This window comes from Paramacrobiotus metropolitanus, unplaced genomic scaffold, assembly GCF_019649055.1.
Source record: "Paramacrobiotus metropolitanus isolate TYO unplaced genomic scaffold, Prichtersi_v1.0 Parri_scaffold0000116, whole genome shotgun sequence".
NCBI classification, from domain to species: Eukaryota; Metazoa; Tardigrada; class Eutardigrada; order Parachela; family Macrobiotidae; genus Paramacrobiotus; species Paramacrobiotus metropolitanus.
Window position 1 is genome coordinate 281587 of NW_026570336.1, and position 23147 is coordinate 304733.

The following is a 23147-nucleotide window of genomic DNA, read 5'->3' on the forward strand; positions in this document are numbered from 1 at the left end:
ACTTTCCTACTTATAATTGATTCTGTATAATTTTATCTATATACAATGTTGTGCACTGTACACGACATTGCTATGCATTTACGGAGAACTGCACTGGTGCGTTGCTTACTCCTTATGTGACGCTTCTTTATCAGGCAATTAATGATCTTGCTTATTCTTGCAGTCTGGGAAAAGTCACCCATCAGATTGCAAAACAGCCGTCAAAATTGTGATAGCCTGTGAGCTGTCATCAGCGTTTAATAATGCAGATCCAGGTGACAAAAAGTTTGTATACGTTCGCATGCATACGTAAATTCTGATTATTATACTCTGTACTTACGAGCATACTAAAATAGTAGAATTTGTTTATTTTAATTTCATCCGTATGAACAACTTTGGTAAGTGTCAGCGACGTAATCTTTGTACTACTATATTGCAAGACACGCTCTCGCATTTACTTCCGTAATTATACAGACAACTGTGCTGCCTTGCTATTCCTGTCCTAGGAACGAGTAAGGATAAAAGGTTCTTTTTAAATATTTTTAGCATTGTTTATACATGTACTCTGTAAGCGACGTAATACTTACTACTGTATGCCGCTTATTCTTCGAACGGCGCAATGATTACTCATAATTATAATAAAACTACGAGTACAACTGATGCCGGCTGAACCAGTAACCACCGGAAATAAACCTGCAAAAATTGTCACCATTACGAGTAAAGTGAGCTCGCTACCTTGAACTGGCCCTAAATTTGGCTGTGCGTAAAGTTTAATTTGTACCAATAACTTGAATAGCATCACAACCAAAAACTCGCGTTTTATAAAGAACCGCCTACTACACTATCATAGCTTCAGAAATCTTCCCAACTTCCCACTAGGTTTCGCGCAGCCAGCGATTAGGGCACGGGATGATGAACTCGTTCGCGGGTCCCGGTTCGGAATCGCACGGTGCCGGCGTGGTGGTCAGCGCTGCGGCGGCGGCAGCAGCGGCCTCTTCTTCCTTAATTCTGTCGGCGGTGATGTTGATTTCCTCGCCAATATGCAGCCAGCGCCCTTCCGGCGCCTGGGAGGTCCAGTGAGGAATCTGATTCCGCGCGTTCGCTATATTTTCCGGTGTACACTAGAAACCAATACAAAACGCTAAAATAACTGCATCAATCGTAGTTTCGCAGAATGAAACGTACTTACCTGCGGATCGGTGCGATTAGCCAGCATGAGCGTTCGACACAGTAAGAGAAGGGGCGGCATAACACCCATGATGATTTAACGTCTAACAGTAACGGGCAGAGAAAGTTCAGTGCACAATTGCACTGAGTATTTAAATAACTTGTCAACAGTCAAATTCAGCTACAGCGTAATGCGTATTACATGCAAATACAATTATTGTACGTACTCTGTAACTTTGTAACGTAAACTCCTGAAGCACCGCTGCAGCCGTTTTTATAGTGGGACGCAGTAATATGTCTGTCGCTGGTACGGGGAAGTGGAGATATTTGGCTGAACAGATTCGCGTGCTGACGCGGTACAAAAAAAGTGATGATAGTGAAAATGTCGTCTCGTCCACTTCACGCAGTACGACGAGCGGTTTCGGTTCTGACACGGTGCGTGCCGGCTCGTCAGCTTTCCTCTTCGATTTAGTTTTCCCTTTCTAGGATTGTCAACTTGCGGATTTTATGAAAACTGACTAAGCGAATTTTTAGTGTTGGGAAATTCATAGAAACAGGACGTTCGAGAATGGTAAAACATGCACGCGCCTTGTTATCGGTACAGTTCAAGTGCTTTCAGTCTGACATGGAGCCGATTGCAATGCATTCCCGGCGAAAACGCTCGAAATACTGATGTTCCAGTCGTTATTTAATAAGTGATTTCTTTCCCGAGCGTAGAAATTCAGGCAACCGAATGCTCACAGAATTACCGGTATTTACTTGTTCTTTGGTGGGATTGCAAAACGTTCCGTGACGTTCTGCAGTACTACTTTACATGTTTCTTTGCTTATAACAACAACCCCGAAACTATAACATAAAATACTTTAAGAACTACCACGAACAAAAAATATTGCTAGGAGGAGCAGATTGTTTTCTGCACAACCGTACCTTTCTAGTTTCTACTGCCGTCGAAAATCCTAGGACGCGGTCCGCGGATGAATAGTCATTGTATCTAGCACTGCAGCAGCATTTCCCATAACACCAGCCATACTTAGGCGCGGCTTAAGGAAGGCAGTAGACCGAGGCTCTTCGGTGCCTTCCCCGTATTTTTCTGCCGACGAGACCAATAAGCTCCGCAAAGGATGAACCAAATGTACTGAGAGTGCCGATTGCCAGAAACAGATTATGTAGCCCATTTCTTCGAGGAACGCGTACTTTTGTCTTTTACTGACTTCCGCCAATCGGCGACGCTGCCGGCCGCCGTCAAACTTGCCCAGACGTGGGAAGTGGTAGATACCAGGCAAAAGTTAGAAAGTACTATTTAATACCTATACTGCATATTTACTACTACTGTCTAGCTATTTAATAACGAATTAGGCAGAAAAACGGGATGAAATTTGTCTCTAAAAAGCAGTAAAATAACTTCACCGATAGTTGATTATACAGTGCATGCATTATACAGTTGATTATACAGTGCACATACATACAGTTGATTATACAAAATGTCATTAACGGCTACAAAAAAAAGCACTGTAGTGCGAGCAAAAATATTACTTAGTTCGTCTCAATTTCTGACGAGCGAAAATGCTTACTTTTGAATTCATGCATGCGTGCGTGTAATGCATGGTTGCGGCAATACATAAATTTGCTGTCTGTATAATTTTTGGTGTTATGATTTGCTTCATATTTTGGTCATTTCAACCAGGTACATAAATTTCCTCAAACAAAAATTTGCCAGAAATGGATAGCTGTCGTGGTAAAAACTTCGCTGAAGATTTTCTGATCATAAACAGCATTAAGTTTTCAAAAACCATAAAACTTGAGGAACGGAAACTGGACCTGGCGCAATGTACCACTAGAAGTACAAAATGCTCGTGTATTTCAAATTAGCAACTTGGCAGTGGATTATGCAGCTACAGTATTAAAATGTATTTGGCGTATGCAACTTGTGTAAATTGTCACAAATTGTTTGGTCTCTGCTCACAAGAACAAACGGCGAAACGACGTTGACTGCAGTGGTGCTAACTGCACATGGCATCTGTTCGAACATTTCTTCGATCTTTAAAGGCGACACGGGCGAAATTTACTTTATATAATAGCATAAGTTTATAAGTCATTTACGTAGTTTGCTTATAACTGCATACTCATCCAAGTAAAATATCTACGTATGTTGATGAACGTGAACACTATACAAGAAAGACTGTACAATACACAACCGCTAATATGAATGCCTCTTCAATACCTGTTAATGAGAGCAGCTCATATCCAGTGGTGGGTATACCACACCCGTTCCAATGTGATCTTCTTCGAAAAACTAACGTATATTTGTTTACATTGGCGGTTATGTTATTTGCCATCTTGATAATAAGGTGGAAAACAGCAAAACGGCCAAAGTAACAATAGATGATAGATTTCAAAACTCGCTGTTGCAGCTACAGCAACGTAAGTAAGATGAACTTGCATTCTTCTGAATATGGTCGAGTTCTTAAAACTCGAACCGTGCGAATTTTTCGAACGCTTCGAATACTGAACTCTCGAAACGGGTATCCAAAAACTGGAGGAGGAAATTCAATGCCAGCAGAATATAGGCGAAACATTTTCCCACACAAACGCCGTCCGGAAGAGTCGCACGAGCACTTTTCGGCGATATGTGCCAGATTTGTCACTGCGGGCGAGAGAAACAGGATGACCCATTCTCGCGGTCCCTAACTGGGCTCACATTACGGATATGCTGTATTGTACGTAGGCAGCGTTAACTGTTGTTAAACGGTTACACCGTGCACACGTTACTCGCTAGAACCGCATTGTAACTGGTTACCATTCCTATTCAGAGGAATGCCGTGGAATAGTCCCAGCAAGCCGCAAGGTGCTCTGACAGTGGGCCGGGTCCGTCATTATTTTAATGACACTACGACGTCACACTGTCATTAAAAGCCGACGGACCCGACCGCTCAGACGCCGCGCCGGTGGTGCTCCTTCTATCTGTTGCGCTTCCTCAATCAGTACCCGCTCTAATCGCCGTATCCATTTCGCATTCTTTTGGCTACGAGTTTGGCTCTTTTTCCAGCTAGAAGATCTCCAAACACCAATACCTGATCGCTTCTGGGTGGAGTGAAGCGGTAAAGATCAGCTTTCCTCCGAATAAAAAGCTGATCGGTAGTCTCCGGTTGCGATCGGACAATGTAAACGGCCGGTTTGGTAGACACATAAAATATATGTAATTAAAAATTGCAGGATGACCAGTTCTCATTCATCCAGCCGGCGTTCGAATACCGGCTGGATTACTGCGAACTGGAGATCTCGGCACTATGGTGTCAGATTTATACAGTTATAAATACAGCTTCGCATCCCGATACTTGGCAAAATTGGGCACCGTTGTTTCCAAATTTATTGGAAAACAACAGATCTGGTGATCGCGGGCATGTTAGAGAGCGAGCCGCTGCCAAACCCGGAACGGCTTAATAATGTGCGGATGTGCCGCTGCGCATTCTGTCGCCACTACTTGTATCGTATCTGTACCTGTCAGTGAGGTGCATTAACCGTGATGATTCGTCACCGGTACGCTGCAGACGGTCTACACCATGCAGAAACTGCACTGAGAGTGAGAACAGGATGCTTATTGGTTGCCCACCTGTGCATACAGATACAGTACAGTATTTCCAGCACCAAGGACGTATCGTACGTGCTTTTACGCGCGCTTACTGTATAATATTGGCATTTTGTGCTCAACCGTTCCAGGATGTTTTGGTCGATGGGAGCGAGCGGAGCGAGGGAAGCGCTGCAGCGGACATTCTCCAGCCGGAATTTGACCGGTTGGGTCAGGTGAAAGGAATTAAGGAAGTAAAAAGAGGCTCCGGGGTGGCGTTGTCGTCGAAGTTGGCGATACGAAGTCGTACCATGCTTAAGCCAAGAAAAGGAAGCCACGAAGTAATGGCAGTAGTGGGCTGTGCATTATATCATTCACGCTTGATAAAACATTAATAATATATTACACAGGCCACTTTGGCAGCTGCGCAAGGTCAGTCGGATGGCTTCAAAATTGCAAATCCTCCACGAAATCCTCAGCGTTGTATCAACAGCCACATCAGCTGGTTATTGCCGCGACAGCTGGATGCTGTTGATATCTTTACGATGAGCAGTATGGCAGCAAGTCCTCCGCCATACGGCTCATTGCTTGGCATCAATTATCCGAAATTCAAGGGGAAACACTACCCCACGCAGAAGCGGTCGATGCTGTCGACCGCTTCTACGTGGGGAAGTGTTTCCCCTTGGATTACTAGGGGAGACCGCCCACTACCACATTTCGGCAAAGTGTGCCAGATTTGTCAATGTCGGCCAGTGAAACAGTATTTACCTTTCTCACGCTGCTTACAGTTGTTATTCGGGCTCACATTACTGATACCTATACCCTGTACGCAGCCTTGATTGGTCTAGAGCGCCGACACAGTGCAGAAAGTGCCGGTGCGCCGGCTGCGCATAATGTCGTTATTGCATGTACCGGCCAGTATAGTGCATCAACCCTGACGATTCTTTCGCGGGAATGTTGAAGACGGTATACACTATACAGATGGTGCTTTGATAACAGGAGGGCTGCACGCCACCATAGGTGTACAGAATATACAATTATACAAGTACAATATTCCCAGCACCAAAGACGTACCATACGAGCGTGTTTGCGCCGGTTCTGTGTGGAGATGATTGCGCAGTTTGGGAAGCGTTTGATTCGCTAACGATGACGGTCGTACGCAGTAGACACGCCCTTGCTGTGGCGAGCCTTATCTGTACTTCGGTTTTTCCCATAGTTCGGTCACTTGCAGTATACGATTTCTTGTCTCGGTCACCGGTCACTTATACCACACCCCATGTGGCGCGCTACATGAATAGCTGCTCATCGCACAACGCGCACAACGTGTTTTCGATTTCGTTCTCATTGGTCTGTAGTCATCCAAACAAAATTGCAAATGTTGGAATTTAAAATTTCTGAATTTTGTATACGTGGAAAAGCGGCTTTTTTACATGGTATAATGGTTACCGTACACGGTATCAGTATTACATTGCGCCCGCTCCAATTCCTGTTCTTCCTTTAGTTTTTTTATGGAAGCCATTTAAAGTTCATGTTTCGAAATTCATGAGCGCAGTTTTTACTGTGAAAGCTCTTCCTCTCTGGTACTTTTTTTATCAGGTAATTTCGTATACCAGATTACCAAAATATGAGAACGCCTGCTTGAAGTGACCGAAATATGAGAAAAAGCGAAGTACAGTAGAGTATAAGAATACGTACTCTATATTATGTTGCATGTTGTGTTCAACATAGGCAGCATTTTCTCTATCAGTGCCTACTAGTAGGTGTGGTCGAAACGGTCAACCTAGCAGGAAGACTGAAGCGTTGAGATTAAAGGAGCATCGCAGTCGCCGCGGCATCTGCGCGGGATGTACACGTGCAAGCTCCTATATCCGTAATGTGAGCCCAATTAAGGAGCGAGAGAATGGATAATCCGATTTCTCTCGCCCGCAGTGACAAATCTCGCACACATCGCCGAACTGTGGCCGTGCGACACATCCGGACGGCATTGTCCTTTTCTATAAATGCTTCCCCTGGATTCCTGATAATTGATACTAATGGAGCACCAATTATCAGAAATTCAAGGGGAAGCCAGGAAGACTTTCTGCCATACTTTTCACTGCAACGCTGTCCACAGCGTCCAGTTGTTGGTCCTTGTTACAAAGCTATGGATCGATCTTAGTACTGGAAATGGTATTATTTTGTAATTGTAGAAATAAATAAACAATGTGTTCATTATACATACAATAAGTTATAAGCGGTTTGACTTCGTAGATATCTGCGGTTTTACATTGAATTGTGTCAAGTGCTCGCTGCATGTGAGAATAAAATAAATTAAGCATTGGCAGCAGTAAAGAAAAGGATTATTTGCTCCAGTTACTAAGTAAAAGAAAAAATCAAGAAAATTATTATGAAGAACAAGATGAATAACACGCACGGCATTCCCCACAGGTTTTGCATGTCGATAATCAAAACATTTGTTTTATTTGTTAATTGTAAACTGCCGTATCGCTTGTAAACTGTGATTATCCCGAAGGCAGCAGCTTTTAGCACAGATGATAGTATAAGTAAATCTTCAGTGTTTTATCGGTCACTATGTTAGCCATACAAGCTGCACGAAATTACAGTCTGTACATGGAATTATATTCACGGGAATATGAGCCATGACCCGTTGGTATCGCAAATACAAAGAAACGGTTCGAAATTTGAATTCGTCTTGGTATATATGCGAGCATTGTGGCTCTTATAAACACGTCTAAATAGGCCACAATTCTGACCTATCTTTTCGCATACCTTTAAGTCAACGTCTTAACCAGCAGCTACTTAACTGAATTGGGAGAATATTATGCCTTAAAGACAGCAGTAGTACGGCTGCAACGAAAGAACAAATATCGGAGAAAGGTCTGATAATTGTGATTTTTACTGTATCTCACAGTTTTGTTTTTTTAAGTCGGGTGCCTTCTGGAACGCCTTGTCTTCCGTCGGATAAGGCATGCAGCTAGATATTAGGCAATTATGACCGTGCTTGTTACGGAGAATGGCCCGATACACGGCGTCAAAAATGGGATACATATGCTAAAAATTTTGATTTCGCGGTCCAAATCACTTTTTTGTTATCCTTTATGTCATTCTGAAGCTAAATGATTTGTATGTCACCGATACTTTCTTTTTTCGTACCGCTGTAATAATTATGTTCATGGAGGCGGTCTTAATCGCGCTTTACATGAATTTGGCATGGCTGCTGCATGCCAAATATCGATTTACGTTATAAAATACCGATATAAATAAGCAGTAAATATATTAATCGTCGAGAACAATGTTTGAGTGAATTGGACATTGTGGTAGACGTAGTGCAGTGTCAGTCGTTCATAGCGCACCTTTCGCGCTGAAGTTTTACTATCTGCAGCTATCTGTAGCTTTACTATACAAATTAATACTATCTGTAGCTACAAATTAAGCTATCTGTATACAAATTAAGCTATCTGTATCTGTATCTGTATCTGTATCTGTATACAAATTAAGCTATCTGTATACAAATTAAGCTATCTGTAGCTTTACTATACAAATTAATACGGGACGTACTATCTGTAGCTTTACTATACAAATTAATACGGGACGTGCTTGTATAATTATGGCTGTGTCAGCGCTTTTGTGGCATTGCTTTATTTTCGGAGACCATGCAGCAGTGCTAGTTAATTGTTCGGCGCTGTAATTACCGTAACTATCGAACTGCTGCCTCATGGTTACAAATATTTCAAACGCCTCAGGAGGTGGGCTCCAATTACGGGCATGGGCTTGTATTGCGGGGCCCTCCTATCTATCATGCCATTCTCGTCTGTCATAAAACTATCATCCCATTGGTATAGTGAAGCTACAGATAGCATGCAATTTAGCGCGAAAGCTGCGCCATGAGCCATTGACACTGCAGACTGCACTACGTCTACCACAATGAGAAATTTACTCAAACACTTGTTCTCGACTGCTTATTTAAATAGACACTTATAGACACGAATACTGCTTATTTAAATAGACATTTTATAACTTAGATCGATCTTTGGCATGCAGCAGCCATGGCAAATACATGTAAAGCGCAATTACTGTAAGACCGGCCCCGTGAATATAATTATTACAGGGGTACACGAAAAGAACGTATCGGTGACATACAGATCATTTAGTTTTGTAAAGGATTACAAGAAAGTGATTCGGAGCGCGAAAGCGAAAGTTTTGGTGTGAGTATCCCCTTTTTGACACCATTTTCCAACTGTCGCAGCGGATTCGATAGGTCATCTCAACACCAGGTAACCGACACAGCGGATCCATAATATTTTCTCCACAACAAGGCATTTTCAAGCTCAGTCACAGCTGCCACAAACTAACTGTAATTACATATGTAGACTGTATACGGCTATATTGCATAGTCGTACATGCATTCGACAACACAATCCATATGCTTATAAACAAAATAATGTGTTATATCCCTACTCGTGCAGTCGCTCAAATGGCCACTTTTATATAGTGGGCCAGGTCAATTGCATCTGGGTAACCATTGCGCGTCGGGTAACGGAGAAACGCGTAAAAATCTGTCCATGACTCAGCGAAAAATTCATTGTCCAATCGTAAGTCGAGTACGCTTCCGTGGCAAGAAAGAAATTGAACAACTGAAAAACTGAAGTGGAACCGAAAATTTTATTTTCGATCCTTTAATCTGGTAAAACGTCAAAAAAGTTAATTCTGAGTTTACGATTGTGAATCTGGGTCGCTGGATGCACTTTTGGTTCAAACAAACAAAATTTTGTTCATCTGTGCAGGAGAGTACGAGTTACTCGTAGTTTGGGTAACGGTTGCGCTTCGATTTCAAAGCGCAACGGTTACACGCAGGTAAGCTGAACGCGCCCTAACGTCTGGTTTTTTACCGAAAAACGTATCGTGCGTACAGACTTTTTTTAGAATGACGTAAGATTACACAGAGCAATTGACCTAGCCCAGTGAGTGAATGGGCGATGGTCGTTCATAGTGACCACCATTTATTACAAATTCCGCAAACCGATTTCCTTCCGGTTTTTTTCTCTATCCATTTCAGCATAGCGTACTCTACATATTGTACTTTAAATTTTGAAAAAATCTTGAACTGAAATGTTTTCTTGAACTTGTTTCTGAAACTGAACTTGTTTTCTTGAAAATGCATTGTTAAAAAAACAGTGACGTTTTTGTATACAGTACGCGTTTGCGTCTATGGAACTAAAAATTTTTAAGTTGTCAACTGAGACACATAGTTACTCGCTCCATTATTGTTGACGACAGCTGCCGATGGCCATTTTTACCCAGCTAACCGTCGTTCAAAAGGGGAATTATAAGTTACTAGTTAACGGTTAATAGTCGTTATTGATTATTATGCAGTATCTCCGTTCAAAATGGAAATAACAGTGGTGAAGGTTTCTTAGGTTTCTTACTGCTGCCATGTTTAGTATCTACTGTAGTTGTTCGGTTGTCTCTGTAGTGAGCAGATTAATAATTATGAATACACCGCCACTACTTATGCGACACAGTTTTATCTGTACTCGTATTTAACTCATTATTGGTTTTTCTATGACGTTTTCGGCATAATACATACCTTTGCCGGCATATCTGCAAGTATATCACCGTTAAAAATTACAAATTACTTTAAGGAAACTGCGTTAAAAAAGCGCCAAAACATAGCGTCAAAAATGGGATACATACACTAAAACTTTCGCTTTCGCACACTCCGAGGAACTTTTTTGTAATGTTGGGGGATAGGCAAGCACTCCTGTACTTGCTGCCGTCAGCCGGCTGGAGTTTTACGTTGGGGCTAAACATGGTACTCATGTACCGACTACCGCTTATGCCTGATTAAACCGTATATACTGCCGTAACGTCACACTCCAGGCGGGTGACGGCATCAAGTACAGGAAGTGCGGCCTCAGCAGTTAAACTCCCCTATATGTACTGTGTACTTTATCTCATTCTAAAGCTAAATAATTTGCATAAATTGTTCTGAAACCCGTTTGTGCGCGCAAAAGGTTTTCGAAACAATATATACAATTCATTTAGCTTTAAATTGACATAAAGTACTACAAAAGAGTGATTCGGAGTGCGCTAAAGTGAAATTTTTAGTGAATGTATCTCATATATATGTGACGTCATGTACCGGCCATTTCCCTTACAGCGCTACCACCCGAACTGCACAATCGTAACCGACCAAAACGTCCGGACGACCAAGACGTCCGCCGGACATATTGGTCGTCCGGACGTTTTGGTCGGTTACGCACGATGCCATAAAATGAAGCAGTGCCAAGAAAACGCTGAAGAAACCATATCATACAGACAAAAGATAGCGTTGAAAAAAAGTTGAAACTTTTGACATGTTAGTGCAGAGCCCGACTGGCATTACAATTAATGTTGCTCGTACGGAACGTCCGTAGATTATGCCGTCTGATCTACTGTAAATAATCCCTCATTTGTTGTCGCCATTACGGGTATTACCTATACTCGTACAGGTACTTCCACTTGAGCTTGAGTTATAATGTTATTTATCATATTACTTGCTATATGCTGTAAGTGTAGTTCAAAGGATTAATTTGTACCCATAACGTTAACAACATCACATCCACAAATTTGCACTCGTATGGAACGTCACGGTGTTAAATACGGTGTTAAAGGTCTCGACAACGTTCACATTCTACATTTCGGGCGGCCTCCGCGGAGTAGGGCACGGGATGATGTACTCGTTCGCGGGTCCCGGTTCGGAATCGCACGGTGCCGGCGTGGTGGTCAGCGCTGCAGCGGCAGCAGCAGCGGCGGCAGCAGCAGCAGCAGCAGCCGCAGCCGCAGCCTGTTCCTCCATAATTCTGTCGGCGGTGATGTTGATGTGCTCGCCAATATGCAGCCAGCGACCTTCCGGCGGCCGCGGGGTAATCGAGATAGCAATAAAAGCCTTGGCGTTGGCTATATTTTCCGGTGTACACTGGAGAAAATAAGAAATGCCCTATAGTCCATCGTTGATAACATTGATAACATAATCCATCGTTAATCCATTTCTCGGGTATCGGTTCGTAGAATGTACACGTACCTCCAAATAGTCCTCATGCGCCAGCAAAGCAGCGGTACAGAAACGTACAATCGTCATGGCATCCATTAAACGCATGATTTATGTAGCGTTTGTAACGGGTTAAAGAAGAGATGAAGTTTAATGAGTTATGCGGAGTATTTAAACGACTTGTGGAGAATAAACTGTAGCTGTGCATCCCACGCTTTTTATAGTTAAAGAGAGAAAATATTCATCGCTGGTAGACGGGTGCACTAGACGGAGAAGTGGGAATATTTTGCTGATTCGTTAAGCCAAATTCGTGTGCTGATACTGTACAAAAAGGTGCAGATTGTCACGTCCACTTCACATAATACGACGAATTTATTTCGGCTCTGACACGGTGTATGCCTGTTCGTACTGCTTCCTTCTTGGTTTTTGGTCGTTATGAAGATAATAGATTTTCGGTTTTAGGATTGTCGACTAGCGAATTTTAAGAAAACTGACTAAGCGAATTTGTAGAGGTAGGAAACGAGCACTCTCGAGAACGGCAAAATATGGAAGCGCCCTGCCATGGGTGTACCCTGTAGAGTATATTTCGAGTGATTTCAGTCTGGCACGAGCCGACTGCAATGAATTCCTGACGAAAACGCTCGAAATACTGATTTGTCAGCCAAAACCTGCGCATGTGTTTGCTGTCCGAAATAATATTAATGCAAGTGTATTTTAATTAGGATTTAACTGATGAAGTTCAACCGTATAACTTTATTGTCAATATTTTAATTTGGTTTCTATAATTTTATCGCAAATTAATTTTAGTAATACTCGTACATATTTTAAATTAACCGTGGAAGTTACTTGTGCCCGTAATTTAATGTGGGTAATAAATTAGGAGTATAATTTAATTTTAATTTAACTGGGGTAATATTTTACATAACCGTGGAATTTCATTTCAATTGTGCAATAATTTTAATGAAATTTAATTACGCGCCGGTGTGTTTGTTCAGACAAGTGCCGGTGCTGCTGCAAGGCGAGACGTCCATCGGGAAGACGAGCCTGATCACATGGCTGGCGCGGGCCACCGGCAACCGCTGCGTGCGCCTCAATAAGTCCACGAGCACACCGACCTGCAGGACTACCTCGGCTCCTACCAGCCCAACAAGGACGGCAAACTGGTCTTCTGCGAAGGTCCGTATTTAACCTATAATTGCACGATACAGAAAAATGACTGTCCTGTAAGTAGGAATTCTGGTGGACGCCGTCCGCAAAAGGCTTCTGGATTAAGTTCTTAAAACAGCTTCTACCAATGGCACAGCGGTCAACCTTACAGAGCAACGAGACCACAACTCAACATTTTTCCAGTTATGCAGTCGAAACTTTTAGCGTACAGCGAGTCTCGCACTCACATCACAAAATCAATTGATTTTTCACAAATTACATTTCGATACAGGCGTTGTTTACTTTTATTTTTGTTAGTGCGAGACTGTGTGGCTTTTCACTGCGGATCCAGTGATGTCAAAACTGGAACGATTAGTGCTAGTAGTGAACTAAAAAATAAGTAGTATCTCTCATACAGACTTGTGTGTGAAAAGGTACTGTATTGTAGCAGTAGCCGATGTGGCTGCTGTTCTAGTGGGTTGGCGTGTTGACCGTACCACGATGTTGTGTGGACTGTTGGGATGAAAGGTTGGCGCGACCGGCAACGGCGCGGTCGTGGACGCTCTTACTGACGTAACACAATTACGGAACGTAACAACGGAAGTTCGCGGCATGTTTAATGACAAGAACAATGCATGACAAGGAGCAAGGTTTAGGCAAGAATTTACCTAGCTGATCAAGCTGTAACAAGGGAATGCAAGACTGAATTCTAGAAATTGTGAAGAAGAACAGCTAGCCGGTAAAATGGACAAAAATTCATAACGCAATGATGAATCATAACTGGGTGGTCTTATGGTTGTACAACTTCTATCGCTACAGTAGCATCCGAAGAATGTGTTTGCCTAGAGCGCGGATCGCCTTGAGCCAGGCGTTAGTGATTCCAAGAAAGTTCGAAAAAGACAATGTGAAAACCAGAAAAGATGTTGGGGTTTAAGGGTAGCAAGGGAAAATATTTTGTTAATACACTTGGTGAGATCGACCTGCACTTCTGGTGAGAAATGCGAGTTCTGCATCGTAACGGAGCCGGGAGAGTTCCTTTCAGATACCGAACACCTTGAACTCGAGCGTCCAATCAACGGTGAGGGGTGTGGTCAGAACGTTACAGAACTTCCGGACATGTATCTTACAGAACTCAAAGTGCGTGTCGAGTGGGCCTAGTGCAGTGCTAATGCGTCGTTAGTACGTCGTTAGATCCGCGTAGGCAGTACCACTGCACCACGGCGCAATACGTTGAAATCCTTCAAAAGACTTTGTCGCTTTACGTGAGCCGCTTCTCGCTTCACAGGTAGTATGATCGCAGCCTAATTGGATAACGCGGGCGCAAACAAGTCCCGACTGGTTCGTCCATCGGCATCGGCATGCGACCCATCGGGCCCCTCGTCCAACGATGACGAGGGAGACCGGAACACCGCCTGTCGGTCACCGGCCGGGCCAACGGCCGCCACCAGACACATGGTCCCACTGCAGTACTCATACGACGCCCGCTTGTGATCCCGCATGGCGTACGGCGTCCGGGTGACGTTGTGCTGCGTCAGCTCGGTAATCCAATGGATCTTCGCGACGCGTTCCCGCAGTTTGTCCGCGAGAAGGTATTCCTCCTCTTCATCCAGCTCGTACGGATCAATCTCCTCGGGCAACAGTACAATCGCCCCTTCTTCCTCCGCCATCAGATCAAACAGCTCCTCATCGTCGTCGAAATCGTAGAGAACATCGAACTGCATGACACGCTCCGTCAGCACGGCCCCTGGGAAATGCTCCCGCGGGCGACCGGGGTGGCGCCGCAGGCGCAGCTCGCCCTGGGTGCACAGCTTGAGACGGACGGGCAGCGAGAGCGCCTCGCACACCCGCTTGACCATGGCGTCGCGGCCTTGCAGATAACCCATCATTCTTCCGATACTATTCTCCCGCTCACGGTAGTCGGGGCACTGCGGGTACGCCGGCGGATATGGATACTGCAGTCCGAAGCCAAGGAGACCGCCCTTCGGTAAGAAACTGGACTCGGCCAGTAGCTGGGTCAAGGTGTCGCGGACCAGGGTCTCGCTGTCGACCGCGGTCTGGCTGCCGACGACGTCTGGGAGGGTCGCGGGCGTCAGGGCGAGGTTGTAGGTGAGGGTGACACGGTGGCCGTTCTCCACCGGGAGCATCTGGTGATGGACACCGCCGCGGAAGGCCATGAAGGCGATGGAGGGCTGCTGCGCAGCGGCCAGCGCCTGGGCCGCGTCGAAGCGCCACTGTCGGCCGCTGCAGCGCAGCACCGACGCGCCACCCGTGTGGAGGGTAGGGAAGACGACGATCAGGGAGCCGAACGTGTCGGCGCCGCGCGGTATAGTCGGGGGAGGCTGGGAGAAGCCGCCTGTCCCTGCAATTGCACGTCTCAAAGGACAGTCGTCGGTCTTCACAGTTACACAAGAAATCCACAATTTAACCAGCGTAACAAATTAATTTTTTTTTCTCATAAAAACGTTGTGGAATTCTATCAATTTTTAACTCCATCCATATATGCATTTTATTATTAATTCTTTCGTAAAATTATTCTACAAAAAATATTCAAATAACTCAGAAAATTAGATAAAAGCTAGGAAATACCGGAATTAATAAATACGAGAACTTCAATAATAATAAATACGAGAACTCGTAGTGAACTTTAACTATTAAATAATTAAAAATATTTATTAAGTAACAAAAAGAAAATAATTTATTAAATAAATTAAGATAACGGACGAATATGAATAATATTTGTAGTATACTTAAAATTTACAGAAATTCCGTTGAGGCAAACAGCCAGCTTACTGTAGACCCTCATGTGGGAGAGTTGCGCTGTGATGGTATTGGTCTGGCTGCGCTGCTGTTCCGACAGCAGGTCTATGCTGATGCAGCGCAGCAGCCCCGCCTGCTCCACGTCCAGTTTGCTGGCGAAAGCGTCCACATCCAGCTGGCCCGCTGTGTGGCAGGACGCGTCCAGCACATCCTCAGCGGGATCACAGGCGCCGGCCAGCAGTTCCAGCTCATCGGGAGTGGCGCGCTGCATTGAAATCCGTCTGCCCAGGAAAAAAGCAATGTACTGTTACCAGTTACACCGTCAGTACTCAGTACGGAACGTCAGTGGCGCCACTATTATTATTATAATTATTACATCAAGAGCAGACAACCCGCTAAACGGGACTTCAGCGTCTGGTCGGCAAAAAGCTAAACAAATCAGAATTGCTAAGACAGAGCAACAGTTCGGAGAGCAAATTTGAAAAATCCCACACCATCAACACCGAGTATCTGCAGGTTAACTTTTGTATGCGTTCACAGTCTGCACCTGGCAATACGGTCTTTCCCGTAATACAGCGTCAACGCCGCGGCCGGCACACGGCACACACCGCAGGACACGCGCGAGCCTGGCACGATGGAGGCGCGAACGGAGGCGATGAGCTGATCGCAGAGCATGTTGCTGGCAGCAGTCTGGTTGGCCACGGACGCAGCGCTGCTGGCGTTTGCCGTAGCCGTTGCCGTCGATGGCGCGTAGACAACAGCATCTCCGCAAAATCTCCTCTGCCCACTGGCTGAACGAAGGCAAAATGGTTGGGCAGCTGTTTGGATTAGCCTGCCCAGATTCAGGAGATAGTGTGATTTCGTCAGGGGATTAAACTTGCCAAGCATTCTCCAGCGTGTTGCTTCTCTAGCGCATGTATTACTGGTGTTTAACGAGTTGTGGTGACTTAACTAGCCTAGCATATTCGATGTTCTTCAACGGATAAGGATATGTGAGAGCCCCGTTTACGGGCTTGGCTACTCGAAATTAAATCAATCAATCTAACAAACTGAACAAAGTTAAAAGGAGAAAACTCAGAGAAGTTAGAAAATTCATCAAGACATCCACAACGTCTGACAACATGATTCAGGTCGCGACATGTCCGACTCCAATACCACTACACAATTCCAATGAAACCGGAAACGGCTGCAGCTGCCCATTTAATGGAATTCCCAGCCGTAAATCACTGTAAATGCCATTGCGCAACGATAGACGATTTTATTCATATTATTTTATTCGGCTTTTTACTTCTCACTGAATCTCACAGCTCGTTTTACCGTTTCTGTGCCTGTGAGAAGAACTCAGGTTTATCGTGATCGTGTTCTTTGAGTCATTCGTAATGGGATAGTTTGTATCCTTCCTTTCAGAATCATTGAGGAATTTTACCGTGTAAAAGTTGTCTGAGCGCACGTTTGCATGCGTGAAGCGGCGTGCTGCGCAGCCATGGACGCCGTGAATTCCTCGGCAGTCTTCTGAATTTTCTTTTGATTTTTGATCTTTTCATTTGTAAATCTGTGCTACCCTCGTCAGCCCGCGTTTGCCCGGTTTTTTCACAGTACGGGTATTTTCTGTAGCACTCCTCCGGTCTTGTAATCCGGCCGAACCACTAACTTTACCAATTTGTCGGCGAATCGTGTCGCTGCATCCTGTCGCAGCGCCGCCCGCCGCGCGATGGAGAGGCAAACCCCCGTGTCCCTCCATCAGTCTGCCCCCCGCCTCCCTATCCACCCGCGACGCCGGCCTGGGGCGGCGCGTCACCGGGCCCCCTCTGGAGACCCTCTGGGAGGTGTACCCCCAACAGCGCTGGCGCCTGGGGCAGCCCGCGCAGGACCCCGCGCGCCAACTGTAGGACGACGACAGCATCGTCATCTTGTCCGACTCCATCCCCAAGTCCCGCCACCATTATTTAGTCCTTCCCTTGGAGCCCCACGACACCGTCCAGGATTTGACGGCGGAGCATGTGCCGTTGTTGCGGCATATGTATGATCCAGCGGGTGCAGTGCTTTGCGGATGAGCAGATTTTACCGGAAACGCACTATCCGCTGGTGCTGGGGTTTCATAGGATTCAGACGTTTATTTGAGTGCATATAAATATGCGTCTTATTACCGTGGATTTTCAGGGGACAGGTTAGTGCACGGATCAGTGGAATATTATTTTTTATTAGAATTCTCTGGCCTAATAAGTATTCAGTTCTGGGTTCTGTTAGTTTTCTCTCGTTTTGTGTAGGTATTTACAGCCCTGCTCCGCCACACGCGGGCAGTAATAAAAATCTTCTGACTTCGAATGCTGAAGTGTACCATTTATGCTTTATTTTTGCATGATAGTCCTTGGTCTATAGCAACTTCCTAAAATATGTTTCTAGGCAAGAAGCGAAAGAGCAGGGAATGAGAGCAAAAGTTTTACTTTAACTTTTTTCGAAAAAATCAGGTTGCTTATCAAGAAATAACTGTGTCTGATCAATATTATTTTAAAAATCCTAGACGAATGAAAGCGAGCAAATGGCAACGTAGCTTTCTATTGTTCCTTTCCCAAGTTTCGTTTAATCCTTAACATCATCTCTACAACTCTGAGTCCTCTTGGCATCCTCATTCTTTGGAAGGTACCGTTAACCATACAAGTCTATGGGAGATAGATCTTGTTTTGGGTTCACCTCGAGCGCTGATAGCGCAAGGTGCTTTTGTTAACCAGTAACAGATACCTTTTGGGTGTGTCAATAATTTACAAAAAGGTCAACTCAAAAAAATCGGTTGTTGAAATTGCTATGAAGGCTAGTATAAGCATCTAAACAATGACCGCTACCTCCTCCCCTTAAATACGGCTTGGCTCGCTACTGACACTTCAAAAGATCTCAATTTTAGCATTTCTGAATCCGCAACAAAAAGTTACACCAGGAAAGGGCAAAGAAGAAAACGAAACGGCTCACAGAAGTATTTTCAAATTTATTTTGTGCAACTGCCCGCGTGTGGCGGAGCAGGGCTGTAAATTACATACGTAATTAAATTAAATTAAATTACATTACAACGTATACGAAACCAGAGAAAACTAACAGAACTGTAACTAACAAATTACAGTACTTAATTTGTTTAAATTTAATTTTTGTAATAATTGTTCGTTGATTTATTTGATTAATTTCACTGTTTTTTCCCTTCTTTTGCGTTTGGTACTTACCAATAAACTCTTTTATTTTTCTGTCTTTTTAATTATTTTTTTCAAGTTATTCTCTTATGACAATTTATTTAGTTGCTAATTTTTTCATGCGTACTTGTTCGCTGATTTATTTGATTTCTGTTTCAGCTTATTCTCCATTATGTTGAATTGTTTGCTGATTTTTCAGAATAATAATGCGGAAATCCTTCTTCCCACTCAAGTTTATATAGGGACCGGTTTTCGTACCGGGTTTATTACAGACACGGAGACACCCAATTTTACAAATGTAATTTATTTCATATTTCTGTGAAAATTATAGTTATGGCATTTTCGCGGGCGTGTTATTATTTATCTTTTTTCCAGTTAAATAATTATAATAGTCATGTAATTAATAATCACCAGGTTCAAGTTTTTCGTTTTGCTTTCTCGTTGGTTTATTTGATTACGCTTCCGAATTAATTTTCTAATGCCTGGTATTTCTCGTCGACTTGAAAAAAATAATGGAGTGATTGAGTATTTGATTTCTCATGTTAACTTTACTTTGATTTGTTTGGCTCTCCTAGAGAATAGTTTTCTGTTTGTAGTTTATGCCAGATTAAAAATGTGTAAATAAAAATATTTTTTTCGGATGCCTCAATTAGGTAAAACTGCAGTTAATATTTATTTTATTTGAATTTTTTTGCATGGTGTTTTAATTTGTCTTTATTTGTTGTAGCACGGTGGTGCCGACGGACTAGCGCTCCTTCAGCCACAGTGCGCTTTTCATGCCGTCGGACACGCCACCGACCTGCACACCGCCGAGACGGAGGATGCAGATGCCGGTTACGTCTGTAAATTCCAGGACGAATAAATTAAAATTGCCGTTAATTTTTTAAAAAATTAAAAATAAAATTCTCAGTCTACTCATGATGAATTTGTGATGGATACAGTTTGCGCCGATGTTGTAACGATTAATTTAAATTGATTAATTGGTTAATTTAAATTAATTAGTTCAGTTTTAAATTATTTGTTGTGACAGTTTATTTTTATTTATTATGGGTTGATTAATAGTGTAATTATGGAACAAGAACCCGTGCTTACTTGTCAGCAGTTATCTGGGATTTCGGAAATATCGCTATAGCCAGAATTAGCTGTATTTATGATAATCAATCATTTTAATCGTGAAAAGTCGTGTAATTACCGTTCGCAAGTCAATCTGTCGAATCAGTAGCCATACACAGTTCAGGTTGGTGATCAAAGCAGTCCGATCATTTTTTAGATTATCATTTTATTTTTTTATGTTATATATTACTATTTACGGTCCTTTTCTTTTATTTTCTGATCATTTTAATATTTTTATTTTACAGTTACGGTATTCTGTTATCATTTTCTTTTACTCTTTTGTTTTAATTTCTGATAATTTTATTTTTGTTTAACATCCTAATAACTCTGGAAGAAAATATCTCGAACATCACCGAAACAAAATAAATTTGCGAAATCTGCAGTCTAAAAAATTACGCTCCACCAACTCACGGCATTATTTATCCTTCTTGCTTTGCATCGCTGGCATTTTACCCAAATAATCACGAATGCACATATTAAAACAGCTGTTGACCTTTTTTATGCAGCTCTCCCAGGTTGTCATTCCGCGACCCGAATTCCCATTTTCCAATAATTTCCAAAATTTGCAAAGCAGTATTACAGATATGACGCGGCTTTTATACCAATCAGACGGCTACTGTTTTTTATACTAATTTTATGCTACCGCTGTTTGACCAGGAAAAACTGATTCTTTGCTTTCTAACGAAGTTCTTGGTAATTTATTTTCCCGAATTCAGAATCAACGGTCAGAAAAATCAATTGCCGGTATCGGCTCAAGATTTTCGAAAGTTTCTAGGTTTTTAAGACTTTTGGAAAGGGCATCCCAGGAAACACAAGAATACAAATTGTCCCAGGAAGCACAAGAATACAAATTGACTGTATTTCTATGTTATGGTGGTCGGTGTATCAGAATTAGTATAATTCAAGTCTTAAACTTTTCGTACTAGCGAAATGAAAGTACAGATATCAGCTTAATAATATATGGGAGATTATGTTTGATAACAGAAAATAAAGAAACAGTGGAGAAGATGGCACAGGACTTGAAAGGCAAATACTGTAAGTGAAACAGCAGATGAACGTCATTTGAAGAGCTTTAATTCAAATGTCATTTGTTGTTTAAGAGTTTTTGTTCATCGGTATTACGCTTGCAATGTAATGAATAGATATTACAGAAATTTCCTGCGAATTCATACAAAAATAGCAATTACACAAAAATCGTATCGCTGCTAGCTGCTGCAGAGGCATTTCTTCTAACTATCGCTTCGAAACGCTGTTGATCATGTTCATGGCTCCTCGGTAGCTTTGGCGTAATTCGCGGCCTATGTGACATATTATTGCGCAAAGCCCGAACCAGATATTCCCAGCGTCTCAGCTACCAGTGGAAAGGAAAGATATTCGGATTCCACTCCCTCGACTGAAGCGGGCTTACGCCGCTTACTGTCATATAATTACATTGCATACAGGTAGCGCGCATAGAACGCTTTTTGTCCCGAATTTAAATTTCATGGAGCATGGAGCGTACCCAGTCGCAGTACTTGCTACAGATACAACTTATGAGACGGTTTAAATGTCACTCGGTTTCGTTGCTTTTCGCGCGAGGCTCCCTATCTTCTGCAGTACTGTCATTCAGTGCCAACGCCGGAATTGTGATAAATGATTATATCTGCAATAGCTAGATTTGTTGTTATTCCGTGCACGTGACTGACGTAAGTGCTGTGCAAGTACGAATATCTATATTCGTAAAATTTTGCCAGCCAACTCACAGTGCAAGAACGCCGGCTGGCAGCTCTGGTATCCGCATCCGGGGTGGTGCACTGGGCAAGTCTGGCCATAACCATAATGGGTCGACATCCAGATTATGGCTGAAACGTACAGGTAACGCATTGCGTTTGAGTCTTCAAGTAAAAACAGGGGCCAGTCAAACCGCTTGGTTACGCCGGCCGCCCCTCCCCTTTGACTTACCGCGCCCAGATCGGTTCACGGGCTGCATTATGTCCAGTCTTCAAAGGCCTATCGACAGATGCACATCCGACAAATAAATAACGCAAGAATACTTAGTGCGGGCTAATGTTGGTTTTTTCATCCTCATTATGTTTTATCCACTCTCGTCTGTGCAGTGCAATGTTTACAGTGTGGCTTTCCACAATGCTGCAAATAACTTTAACAAAATACTGGACAGCAACTCGCGGTACGCATCGCTATGCAACATCACACCCGATGAGGACAGTCATCATGAAGTGGACAGTACATCATAATACATTACATAAATACTTACATTACGTAAATAAGTAATTCGGAATGAACGTTAGTAATTTATGACTGTTGTCCTACTACGAGTATTATACGCAAGAGCAGAACATGCATGTGCATGTTAAGTGAAATGAGCGATCGTCGTCTACGTGGACCACCAAAAATCTAGAATTTCAGTTATTATTCCACAAACCGGTTTTTTCGTCCGATTAAACGGTATATACCCTTTACGGAGCACTTGAAAATGGTAAAAAACTAAAAGCTAGAACCGTTTTCTCGCAATTGCGTTGTAATTAATGATAGTTGTGCACCATTTGGTAATATTGGGTACGATATACAGCATTGTGGTGTATTTACGGAGAATTACCGCATTTGTACGTTTCTTCCTCCATATGTGGCGCTACTTCACCACGCAGATGATCATGCAGTCTGGGAAAGGTCACCCATCACTGTCAAACTGTTATCAAAAATTGCAATTGCGTGAGCTGTCTTCAGCGTTTAATAATGCGGATCCAAATGACAAAAAGTGTTTGTGCACCTTCGTATGCATACATAAATTTTGATTATTAACTCTGCGCTTATGAACGGCGTGATGATTACTAATAATTACAGTATTATCGTAATAATTCAGAGGATAAACGTAGAGTAACAAGACTGACTGCCGACTGAACTGCCTACACGTTTATGGCTAACGCCATTTACATGTGTGCCATCAGCAATAATAATAATTACAAATTATTATCCAGTTCATTAGGCCGTATAGTGTCTGTAGTGAGACTGGTAATGTTGATCGTCGGTAATTATGACTACGAGTACAACTGATGCCGGCTGAACTAGCGTAAATAAACCAGCACAGGTTGTCGCCATCACGAGTAAAGTACTGTACGTTAACTGGAGCTGGCTCTGCGTAAAGACCGATAACTTTATTAGAATCACAACCACAAATTCGCGTTATGAAAAACCCACAATATTATCTGCTTGGGCA

General features: G+C 43.1%; 2 protein-coding genes and 1 long non-coding RNA gene across 3 annotated transcripts; 1 reads left to right on the forward strand and 2 right to left on the reverse strand.

Moving 5' to 3' along the window:
• Positions 1 to 797: 797 nt before the first annotated feature.
• LOC129598157 (uncharacterized) lies at positions 798 to 1403 on the reverse strand. Its single transcript, XM_055495924.1, has 2 exons — positions 1169 to 1403; positions 798 to 1100 (listed from the first exon to the last, which is right to left on the reverse strand). Exons 1-2 carry the CDS (start codon positions 1235 to 1237, stop codon positions 855 to 857), a joined length of 315 nt encoding a protein of 104 aa, XP_055351899.1. The 5' UTR covers positions 1238 to 1403; the 3' UTR covers positions 798 to 854.
• A 12104-nt stretch (positions 1404 to 13507) lies between these two features.
• On the reverse strand, positions 13508 to 16738 carry LOC129598148 (uncharacterized). Its single transcript, XM_055495916.1, has 3 exons — positions 16192 to 16738; positions 15678 to 15925; positions 13508 to 15246 (listed from the first exon to the last, which is right to left on the reverse strand). Exons 1-3 carry the CDS (start codon positions 16530 to 16532, stop codon positions 14189 to 14191), a joined length of 1647 nt encoding a protein of 548 aa, XP_055351891.1. The 5' UTR covers positions 16533 to 16738; the 3' UTR covers positions 13508 to 14188.
• A 214-nt stretch (positions 16739 to 16952) lies between these two features.
• Positions 16953 to 19763, forward strand: LOC129598155 (uncharacterized). Its single transcript, XR_008691660.1, has 3 exons — positions 16953 to 17811; positions 19020 to 19118; positions 19548 to 19763. It is a non-coding gene; the product is annotated as an uncharacterized LOC129598155 (long non-coding RNA).
• Positions 19764 to 23147: the final 3384 nt, after the last annotated feature.